Source organism: Ictalurus punctatus, chromosome 28 (assembly GCF_001660625.3).
Source record: "Ictalurus punctatus breed USDA103 chromosome 28, Coco_2.0, whole genome shotgun sequence".
Taxonomy (NCBI): Eukaryota; Metazoa; Chordata; class Actinopteri; order Siluriformes; family Ictaluridae; genus Ictalurus; species Ictalurus punctatus.
In genome coordinates this window covers 12,901,016-12,913,457 of record NC_030443.2, presented here as the reverse complement: position 1 = coordinate 12,913,457, position 12,442 = coordinate 12,901,016, and the positions used below count along the sequence as shown (strand labels likewise).

Genomic DNA, 12,442 nt, shown 5'->3' with positions numbered 1-12,442 from the left:
ATGATGTTGTCAAGTACTTACCTAATAACAGCTGAAAGACATAAAACAATAGTCCATAGACACTGTTTGGCTGATTTATTGCACTGTCGTTACCAAAGATGGACCCCAACAAGCCAAATCCTCGACCCCATCTGCAGAGAAAAAGAGAGAAACACACAGACAGGGTGGTCTATGAGGAAACAAAAAAAGTGATTTTCTCTAAAGGATTTAACATCAATTCCTTCTCTATTTGGAACACAAAGAACAGCGAAGAAATCTTTGGCCTGAATTAAAAGTCACAAGATGATGAGCAAAACAGTGCAATTTAATATTGAAAGTAGAGCAGATCTTCCCCTTAAGCAATCGAAACGTCACCTTTAGCCCTAATAACTTCATGCAAGATGGAATTCTAAATAAAGTGAAACTATGAACACTTGCAACACTTATAACTGCGTCCTATACGACAGAAGCCAGTGCTTCAGAGGGCTATAATCTAACCTGACATCACTGTGTGCCGTGACGGAGCCGGTGAACACGCCGCTGCTCCCCTCCCTGATAGACCGATCATACCACTGCATTGATAAAGATGGACTTTAAACACTGCCGTTGCTCTTATATAAATACCTACGTGAAAGCATACATGACAAGACTGAACTTGTAATGGTCACTGTTCGAAACAGAGTTGCTTATTACACCCCAAAGCCATCTGTTTCCTGCTATCTGGCTTCATCTTATCTGTCTGCTTTTACTAAGGATTAAACATGGCTTAATAGGAATAAAAGCTTTCAATTTAGTTTGATAGAGTTTAGAATAAAGAAAGGATTACTTTAAATCCGGCCAAAATCTTGATGCAAAACAAAACAATCAAAGTGCCTTGAGAGCACTATTAATACTATAAACACAGTACTAATAATAAAAAAGGACATTTTAACTTTGTAAAAAATAAAACAAACAAACAAAAAAAAAAACAATCGCCAAAGTAATTGTTCACAGTTAAACAGCACACTCATGGAAATCAGACCATGCTGTTCAACATTTCCAGACTGCTGTCTCATGTCACCCCTTACACAATCCTCCTAATTATTTGCTTACTCTATCCAAAGCAAAAAAAAAAAACAACAACAACTCCGCTTTAGGCAACTCTGCAGCTTTTAACCTGAATATCTGCTCTGCAACGAAGAGCTGACTTTTGTGATGATCTAGTAACAGCCACTGGAAAGGAAACCACGAACTGGCCATACAAGATCTTGTAATGCATATGGCAGCTTTCGTAACTTCCTGGACTCAAATCTGTTCAGATCAGAGAGAATGCACAAAGACACTGAGTAATTTTAAAGGGGTCATAACATGATTTTTACTGTTTTCCCTTTGTTTGGGTGTGTAATAAATCTGTTTGTGCATGTATAAGCTCTACAAAGTCCCAAATCTCAGTGTCCCCCAAAAGGATTTATTTTATCTAACAGAGAACACGCCTCCAGATCTGCCCGAAACACGTCGTTCGAAGTCCAGATTTACTTCCGCAATTCCTCTACGTCACGGCGCGCACTATCGGCATAATCCCGCCCAAAGGCGGGCGTGAAGAAAGAAGGGTGAGGCTTCTGTGAATTCACGCGCCATGTCACAGAGACGCTGTGTGGTTTGGTGCGAAAGCAAGACCTCTTTGTTTAGCCTTCCGAAAACGAACGAAATTATTAATCAGTGGTTACTGTTTATTTATAACGCTGTTCCTGAGCAGTACAACCTGGACGTTTGCTTGTGCACAGCGCATATTACAGAGGACAGCTTCCTAATCCTGGGAGGTTACACGGCAGGACATACACGAAGGCTACTCCTGAAAATGGGGCGATTCCCACTTTGCTTGGACAATCCTGTGCTTCTGAATCAGAACCTGTAATTGTGTTTGATTATTTGATGAAGTAACTGCTATTGACTGTTCAAATGTGGAGTTTTGTGTTGTGGCTCAGTTGTAGACCTCTGATAACGTGCTAGCTAAAGTTTGCTAAGTTGCCTCAGTATTGCACGTTTGTTTGTTTGTGGTCTGATAGAGACGTTGATTGAAGGTGCTGTTGTGATTGTATCTTGAAACGGTCTATATCAATCGAATCACAAGAATCCTAGCTTCCCAAAGATTTATCGCATGAGTTCCTATGTACACACAGAAACTGTGTACAGCATAGTTAGTCCCGCCGGCAGGGTCGGGATTTACATCGTATCAGAAAAGTAAGAGAGTTACAAAATAAAAACTTACCACTGTGAAACGTTCTGCTCAAGTTGTGCTTGCAAACTTGCTTCCGCTTGATCATCCGCGTTTTCTGAATCGGACTTGGGCTCGAACTGATACGGTAAAACCGACGACATGTTGCTTAGGAGCTAAGAACTGCTTTAGTAGCTTTGGAGGCTAAAGGTAACTCAAGCGGCGTTACATTTCAGGCTTTCGGCCAGTCACAACACAATGGGTCAGCTGGCCAATCAGAGCACTCTGGGCTTTTCAGAAGGAGGGGCTTTGGGGAAATCGGGCAGCCGGGGAATAGCGGCACTGCAATAATGTACATTATTTGACAAATAATGTGTTGTTTTTTTTTTAAAAAAAAACATTAAAGCATGTTAATCTATTCTATTACACCCAATAAACAAGATAATTAACGTTTAAAAGTCATGATCTGACCACTTTAAAAGATTTTAAAGCTGAAAGCAGGTCCTGAACCTATAAAAACCTAGGAATTATCCAGAGCACTTCTAAGTCACGAAACTCGATTAACAATACTAAAAGGCTGCTGCTAGTGATTTAACAACATAGTCAAGTTCATATGTTCGATTCATTTAATGGTGGTGAGCTTTAAACCAGCATCCTGCAAAATTATGGTAGTATTTCAATGATCACTGCGTTATAAGATCACTTCATCGCATGAAATTTTCATAAGTGAATACTGACAGTGATTGCCTGATCTATGGAATTAAATTTGTATTGAACGTACCTTTTCAAGAAATGAACAAAAATATACAATGAGAAAGAAGAAGCACTCTGAAACTGAAAACAGTGAATTCGGTGGAAAAAAGTAACTTAACTTAAAAGAAACAACGTTCTTCGTTTTCTATGCTTCATGCTCGCTAATCCTGGTTTATGAATGTGTTGCCAGAGCTTCACTGCCAGAGCCTCAATGCCAGAGTTTTGCTTTTAAACTTTTTGTTTACGTCCCAAAATTCTGGAACAAATCTCATATGGGCGGGGCTTAACAGCAATTTACTCTCATTGGCTAGTGAGATTTGGATCAACAGCTCGAGTGTCCAGCTGAGGAGGAGGACAATGCCCCATGCCACTCCCGAGTGCTCATCTTGAAAAAATAGTCATATGAGACTACCCAAGCCTCAAATATTAGTTACAAACTAATATACTCTAAGTAAGTACAGTTGTGCTGATAAATTTACATACCCCTTGCAGAATCTAGAAAATTTTCATTTTTTTAACAATAAGAGGCATCATTAAAATTGCATTTTGTTTTTTATTAACATTTTGCAGATTCTGCAACTTTATGAGCACAACTGTAATTTCCACTACAAAGTACAAACACTATAACTACACAGAGAACCGCATCCAGAACGCTCTCTAAAATTCGCTACCCTGAAGTCTCTACTTCCTGGTCAGGGAGCTGTCAATCCAAATCTCACTAGCCAATGAGAGTAAATCGCTGTTAAGCCCTGCCCACACAAGACATTTTGCCAAAATGGCGAACGTAAACTTTGAAAGCATAAATGAAAACAGCGCATTCATAAACCATGCTTAGTGAACATGAAGCTTAGAAAACTATTAAAGAATGTTTATTGGAAGACCATGTTACATTTTTTTTTTTTTTTTACATTCGAGTTCACTGTTTTCAGTTTCAGAGTATTTTTCTTCTCTCGTAAATTTTTGCTCGTGTGTTGAAAAGTTACGTTCAATACTTTTGGCACAATTTTACTTTCATAATCGTTCGATATTAAGAATAACAGTTTCTCTTAGAAATTTACAAAGTACAATCCATTGTTACACTACAGTATACTCTGCAGCAAGCACTGTGTAAATATTACTCTAATGTTTAAAAAAAATATGTTAACACGCACGTTCAGTCTACGCCGACGAGTTTTTGACCGACATATATTATAAACAGCGTCTGATCGATTGGGGTTTTGTGTGTAAAATCAGCAACGAACTTAGCTTAGCTACAAACTTTTAATGCAACTTATTCAAAGTAGGATTCGTTTCCTTTATATAGCACCGTACCAAAGTCTAAGACACTTCACAAATATAAATCACAAACTGATACAAGCAAGCCAAGACAAACAGTCCACAGATCCTTAGTTCGGGGTGGAGAGTTATATTTAGTTAGCCAAATAACTGTAAAATAAGTAAGTGGGTAATTGTATAATAATGTGCGATATTAATGTGTCTGTAATATACCAAAAAATCGACACAACCCTAACAAAACCATTGATTACAATCAGCTACAGCAGGCTCTAGTCAGTACTAATAAAGGCTACATTTATCACAATATGGACAAAAACACTGCATTGTGATCACAAAGTACAACAAACCGCTGAAACTGTCAGATAAAGATCTGTCTGCATTCATTTTAATTAGAGATGCACCGATACTAAATTTCTCAGCCAATACCGATAACCGATTATTCAGAGTGATATCGGCCGATACCGATAACCGATAGTTGTGCCTTTTATGCCTTCTTTTAAATGAATAATAATTAATTCCACAATTCTGAAGGAAATGCAAATAAAAACTTTATTCTCTCCATTTGAACAAGTTGTTTCACAGTATCTGGTCTCAAACAGAAAACACATTACTCTAACATTAACACATGAACTAAATTATGAAGATTAAAGTAAGATTTCTTAACTTATTGAATGCTATTAATTCATATTAACATTGACTGAATTCTAAAAAACTCCTGTTAGTCTCACAAAAGCATTTCTATTTCATCACTGAACATCAAACTGGTAATATATAATATCAACTTTTTTAAATATTAACATTAACTAGATATAAAATATACTACTCTACACATATAGTTTTCTGTGCAATATATACTTTTTTAACAACTCATCTTCATTTAAATCTTTCAACCGTGTACTGGCGCTTTAATTCAGCTCAAGCAGCTTGGCAAAAAAACAATTGTGTAGTGCATTGTATTAGTGCAGCCAAACAGAAGTTATTTATCGTCAGAGTCGGCAATGAGCCCGCTCTCTGCGTTTCTTCCTTATCGATGCGTCATGATCATTAGTGACTCCTGCTTCCTGCTAGTTGCGCATTATTTGGAAAACTTTTTTTAAAGTACCCATGAAATCAAAATTGATGTTTTTTTTGTGGCTTTTAGTATGAATATATTAGCCTTATGGTTATCCATAAGATAGTGTGCTCCAGAACGACAAAATTCACGTTTAGAAGATATATATGCATTCAAAATTTACAGTCTCGCTCTACCACAGGTACGGATCAATAGTTTCGATGACATCATTCGGCACTTCAGCTTCTCATCAGATTTTCTGTCCAATCAAATGCTCTTTACAATCTAAAGTGTCCCGCCCCCAAAAACCTTGCCGAAGTTGCCGTTGTTGAGAGAGAGAAATCATATCCGCAAGCCTGGGTGGTAAACGTGTCTTTGGCTGTTCGAACGCACGTGTTTTATTCAGTTTTCCAACTGTAAGTTGGTTTATAAGGAAATGGATTGAATTCATTCACCTTGAAGAAGGAGGTATTTGTGCCAGCTCATGGCTTTGTGCCAGGCATTTTCCATTGTACTAACTGTCAAGTACGACTTAGCCCGGGGCTTTGAGGTAAGCGAAACGCTTGCCTCAATTGGCTATTTAAAAAGGAGGAGGAGCCACTTGATATGTCCCACCCTGACTTCCTGTTTCAGAGGAAATTATGTCAACACATCGAATAACGCTGCGTGTTTCAAGGCGCTTTACGGGGACTTTAAATTACTACCTTGAACTAGCTTTGTGTTCCCAGCTGTTAAAACACAGGTTGAACTGGTTAAACTGGTGACTTTTCCACCAATGTTTATTTTCCATCTTCCTTATTATTTAACTAAATTGCAATACTGTTGTGGAATAATACTCTTCAAACAACACTTCTACTGTGGTGCATTAGTATTTCTAATATATTCATTGTTCTTTACTTCCACTACCATCTTGGCCTGGAACAGTACGAACGGTATTAATCTACTGCAAAATAAACAAACAAACAAACAAATAAATCAATCGGCCATCTGGTCAGAAACTCGCGCTTTCCCGATTTTCTGATACGGATCCATGTTTATCTACTAATATCACAAATAAGGTATTTTTAATTGACATATTTCACTGAGGATAACCGTCTAAATTTACCACATTCAGACTCAAAGATTCCCCTACCGTGCAGGAGGAAATATGGCAGCTTTTTAAAATTCAAATAAACTCTTTCAAAAAAAATAAAATAAATCAAAACATAAATAAACGAAATGCAAATGTGTGCAAAACTAGACGACGATAAAGAAAGAAAGAAATGCAATCCAGTATAATTTTTCATGACATTATATATTATTATATTTAGAAACCAAGAAAGATAAATACAGAACTGTCGCTGTATAACTTTTTTAAGATAAATGTTAGCTTGTTACAAAATCACATCTGGATTTTTTTTTTTTACCTCCGATATCCTATACAGCATATCCTGCTCATATTAATCTGATACGGTAACGAACATCAGATCAGCACAGTTGCTAGCTCTTTTATCACCAAACAAGAGCCCTTGAACACGTATGTACGCTACGTGAGCAAGGCTATCCCGAGGATTAAATTTCATTGCCTTACAAGTGAGGCAGCATCAAAAGCATCCAGCTGATTAGGTGAAAAGGCCGTCTCGCTGTCCTTACACAATCTCAGCCATCCAGGCAAAAAGACAGACCGTTACCCCTGATACTACTAACCGAGAGCATCTCGCATACCGGAGCGTGATAAAGACGGAAATAAAATATACTCGGTAAGCTGATCTCTGTAAGAGAATTTGAATGAAACTGTATGGCGAGGGATACGATCTTTATCGTTACGTGCGGTCCTCCTTTTTGTGATGTCACTTTCAACAAGGCTCCTTTTGTGACTCTCAGATCTAACCAAGCATCTTGTCTAATTTCCACATGTGAATATGAGCTGAAACGTAAAACAAAACAGCTCTTGATAACTGAGCTTGGCTTGCTGTAATGAAGCCTGGTTTACTAGTACAACACTGAGCACATCTTTTGCTGTTCAACGTGATACTGAGATCAGAGACGATATCAGACTGACCTGATCTCAGCATCCTCACCGTAATCAAGCGACTCTCTACAACTGTTCAGGTTCATGTGACAGCAGGACACCTCCTATGTTAACGAAGAGGTTTTTTGGGATTACTGTGGCCTATTGTGCTGCAGCTGTTTTCAAAATTCGCAAGGCAATTTGCGGAGTTTTTACGGGTTTTTTTGCAGAAAACTACTTGAATCGGCGAAATTACAGTTGTACGGAATTGTTCTGCATGATCTTTCACAGTGATTGCTGTTAAATGAGTCCTTTTAGCAGTACTCACGTTTGACGCACGTGAACCGAAAAGGGCTTTGGCTAAATGAGCGTTGTGATCACGCCACGTCTCGGCCAAAATCTGTGGAAAATCTGGTTATTTTGAAAAATCACAAGCTCCTCCGGAGTGATTTTACGCCAATTTCTGCAATCTTAAAATCATGTGCGTGATGGCCATGAACGTGAGGTTTTATGTCACAGCATAAAATACAGAACATATTTATGTCGTATGTGATCTGTTACAGTATCGAACACAGCACCCATACTCAGCATTGGAGAAGTACTGACCCAACAGGATATCGGGTTGGACTGAATATTTTTATGGGCATTCGGCAGACGTCCCTTATCCAGAGCGACTTACATTCATCTCATTTATACAACTGAGCAGTTGAGCGTTAAGGATCTTGCTCAAGGGCCCAGCAGTGGCAGCGCTGGGGTTTGAACGAACAACCTTCTGATCAGAAGTCCAACGTCCTAACTATTGAGCAACCACTGCCCTTTAATATAGCATCTTCAATGCCATGAACACGTGCCATGTTGGCCATGCACGTGAACACAGGACAAACCGTCTAAACTGAACCACTGCTGAATTCTCATATCCAATTCAATTTCTACAACAGCGGCTCTTACGATAGCACCTGCTATATTTCACATCATAGGATTATATTAGTCTGCTTGTTCTAATATGTTGTGTAATGGAAGATTGACAGATTTTTAAAAATGTGAGAAAACATACAACTCTTGATATGGTGACGTCCTCTGTGAGACGTTGGTTTAACAGCATCTGTGCTTTTTGTCTTATTTCAAGAAAGATTTAAAAAAATCAATAAAAAGAGAGGCCAGTGAAGGAATGACTCTTTACAGCTGCTATATCATAAGTGATAACAGGAAGTTTCAGCGATCGGCAACCTGCTTACGGATAAGACGAATAAAACACGTCAAGACGTGCTCTTACTCAAAATAGTCAAATTTGAATTTCTAACAAGAACGCTTCACGCCCGGGCCACATCACACCGTCCCGTACTCGAGTACTTTGAGTTTTTATTCTCCACGAAAATCATGGCCACCATCACGACCGACTCTGCTGTCTTTCACAATCATAACTCAGATTAGAAAAATAAAATCTGAATGAACGTTTGACTCGGTTACTGTCAGGACATCACTACGCAGTCACTTTCAGATGCAGACCCGAGACTCGGACACTGATGTCATTTCAATGATGTGATAGGAGTGTGATTCGGTGCATGCTTGCACAAGCTGTGTGTATAGATTAGACTGTGAGTTATTAAGTAAACACTGAGCTAAATTACTGCACAAAACAGCTGGTCTACAGGTGTTAAGCTTAAACCAGTAAGTGAACTTTCATCTGTCTAAAACCCAAGGTTAAAAAGCTGAAAGTGACAGCCTAAACATGTCTCTCAGAGTGAAGGATGTCCTCTGGATGTTAATATGAGCTGTGGCTAACCACTAAATAAAAAACAAACAAACCCTCCTCAGTTCCACGTCAGTCAATTACACACACATGAATACAGCAGTGTCAGGAGTGATACTGAACACAAGGCAAGGCGTTTAGGCAAGAATACTGGATTTAAACAAGAATTTCAGCACCACCAGGTACCAAATAAAATAAATAAATTGAAATAACCCCACTGTGGAAACGCCTTAGAAATTAGTCAGTCTGACAGCTGGCTAACGCTAATAACGCCTAGCATCTTTGTACAAGCGGTTTAGCCAATAAATGAATGGAAAATAAGATACAGGATGGAAAATAAAACTATAAACGGTTTCATAGACACTTTGTGCATATATTTAGAGCCGGTATTCACTCTCTGGTCCAGTTTAGGCGGCTAAGTGGCTAGGTAGCTAGTTAAAAATGTCACTCTTTCCAGCTAGGGAAATGTGTTTAGTCACTATAGTGAACTCTGTAAGGCTGTATAAATACAACAACAAAGTGTACATCCTTAATAAATCCAGAGACAAGCTAGAGAACTAGCTATTAATAACCAATCAAAATCAATGCTAGCTGACTGTAGCTAGCTAGCTGTGAGAAAATAGATCATTGTTAGCTGTTAGCTAGCGGTTTCCCTCCATTCATGTTTACACGTTTCAAAGAAAAGAAATGCTAACCGGTAGTGTTTATTTCAATAAAAATAATAAAACACATGCATTATTAGCATCATATTGAGTTATCCACGTAGCTAACAGCCAGACAGACAGATCACTGACCCAGTCCACATTACGCAGTAGTCTGACTTGACTTGAACTCGTAAAGCCATACTACTCAATAAACACTAACCCAGCACTGCTGCTGGACTCCTCTTGTTCATTACTGTGGAAGTAAGCGCGGTTTTTATTGGGGTTTTTGGATGTAGCCGATTAGCCTAGCTTGAGTCACATACCTTGAGCCGAACACTTTGGAACAGCTTATAGAGTTGCTCAGGTCGCACATGGCCCGATAGTTCGCATCCCGAGATTTCTCTCTTTCCACATGAAACGCGTAAACGGACAGCAGTATTCCTAACAGGCAAACGAGGAACCTGGCTATTCTTTCCCATCGAGGGGTGGACACTCTCAAGACGGGCGCCGCCATGTTTTTTCCCGGCCTTGCTCGCACACACAGCCTTCTCCGACCATTGGGCCCGCGGGAGCGGAGACGTGGAAGAGCGTCGGCGCGCGCCACAGCGGCAGGGGCGTGTCCAGCCGCGTCAGCGCTCTGCGGACGGTAGGGGGCGCGCGCACGCGCGTTCTCGGGTTCAAACCGACGGTTGGATGCAAAAGTTTGCACCCCCCAAGGCTTCTGGAGGGGACCCCCTACTGTACCTCAACCCTGCAATTTACAATTTATCCACCAAATAAATAAACAAACAAACAAACAAACAAATAGCCACCTGTCAGTTCCAGGGTCCCTGGTTCGAACCTTGTGTTACTGTCTGTGTGGAATTTTTGTTCATGTTGTTCCCATGTCCGCATGTGTTTCCTCGTATTTCCTCCCTAAAACAGGCAGGTGGGTGGGTTGGCTGCTTCAAATTATCATTAGGTGTGAATGTGTGTGTGTGTGTGTGTGTGTGTGTGTGTGTGTGTGTGTGTGTGTGTGTGTGTGTGTGTGTGTGTGTGTGTGTGTGTGTGTGTGTGTGGTGTGTGTGCGTGTATGGTACCCTGTGATGGACTCAAGGAGTGTATTCCCACTTCACACCCAGGGTTCCTAAGACAGACTCCAGATCCACCACACCCCTGAACAAAAATAAACTAATAACTGAAAGTGAGTGATCCTGGTACAGGTTGGCACCCTGTCCAGGGTGTCTCCCGTCTTGGGCCCCGAGTTCCCTGGGATAGGCTCCAGGCCCCACCCTACGACCCTGTGTAGGATAAGTGGTACGGAAAATGGATGGATGGTTGGAAAGGGAGTTATTGAGATGTCCTGCAACAAAACAGCAGTCTGAAACAGTAAAGAAAATACAATCTAATTCTTTCTTCTTTTTTTTTTTACTTTTAGGTTTTTTGTTTTTTTTACTATTTTAAGCGTTTTTTTCCCTTTTTTTCTGTCCTTTAACTATCTACCTGTGTATCTTCTCTTTGCACATTGGATGCATGTGTAGCTTCGGTTTGTGAGATGTCACTTCTTGTTCCTTGATGCCTTGGTGAGCACACTGCTTGTGCATTTAAATAAATAAATACATATTTCTTTGTTCCGATCTGATTTGAAGATCTGATCTGAAGAAGGCAGCGTTTGGCATCTGAAGAATGAGCAAATATTGGTCAACAATCTGACAGTTGTATATAATCAGTGTGGAAGACTGTTCGAAGGGCGGATATTAAAACTGAGAGGATTCAGAAACTGTCTGGAGAGTATGCAAAATGGTTGGATGTAGTTATAAAGACATTGTTGTAAGGTAAAGGAGGGCATACAGGCTGTAAAATAACATTTATATCACATTCAGAAAGGGAGATTTAAAAAAAAAAAAAAAGTCTTTATTTTTTTCCTGGGGTATGCATATTTCTGCACTCAGCCATATCAATATATCCATAGATTTATAAAGGCTAAATATCATATAGATAATCAAAGTAACAGTGCCTATTAATGAAGTTGATATACTTGAACAAAACCTCAAAGACAATGAGCTTTTTCAATCATTTATTCAAAAGAAATATCAATAGATGTGAAATTTGTCTGTGGAAAAAGTAAGTACACCCTTGGCTTTAGAAGCTAGTATTGCCCCCTTTAGCAGAAAATGCCTACTTCTTGTAGGCATTTTGCATAATTGTCCACCAGGCTGGAATTTTTGACCACTCTTCCGTGCAATATTCTTTCAGTTGCAAGATGTTTGAGGGTTTTCTTGCATGTACTGCCCGTTTCAAATTCCCCACAGCATTTCAATGGGATTAAAATCTGAGCTTTGACTAGGCCATTCCATAACCCTCCGTTTCTTCTTTTTGAGCCATCCCTTGATGTATTTGATAGTGTGCTAGCAACAATAATAGTGTTACATCTATTTTTTACTCTAATGGTGAGAAAAGCTGTGAATATTTGTGAATGAATGGAATTTGGTTGTGTTTGAGTTTTTTCTGTATAATTTGATCTCTGTGTGAAGCCACAAACCTGCAAAATCTGCACCTTAAACGTTGCAGATTATAGTACTAATCAGTACAACACATCTGTTAGAAAATTTCAGTAAAATGCTCATCGATAAAAGACTGTATGAAGCCAGATAACGTTTTACTTTCTCTCTCTAAAAAAAAAAAAAAAGCTTTTCTTTCCTGTATTTTTTAAACAGACACTGCCACCATGTGGAGAAAATATATTCTCGTAAATTTCAAGATAGTCCTGTAACACAACATTGTTGTAGTTTATTTATTTATTTATTTATTTATTTTTACCACATAC

At 39.2% G+C, this 12,442-nt stretch overlaps 1 protein-coding gene across 1 annotated transcript in view; it reads right to left on the bottom strand.

The window, feature by feature from the left end:
- The window catches only part of vkorc1l1 (vitamin K epoxide reductase complex, subunit 1-like 1), a 14,994-nt gene extending 4,753 nt beyond the window's left edge, over positions 1 to 10,241 (bottom strand). Inside the window, exons 1-2 of the mRNA XM_017459640.3 lie at positions 9,960 to 10,241; positions 22 to 131 (exon numbers count right to left, since the gene is read on the bottom strand). Coding sequence (XP_017315129.1) covers positions 22 to 131; positions 9,960 to 10,150 — 301 coding nt within the window. The 5' untranslated portion in view covers positions 10,151 to 10,241. The remainder of the gene's footprint in view (positions 1 to 21; positions 132 to 9,959) is intronic.
- Between the last annotated feature and the right edge of the window lie 2,201 nt (positions 10,242 to 12,442).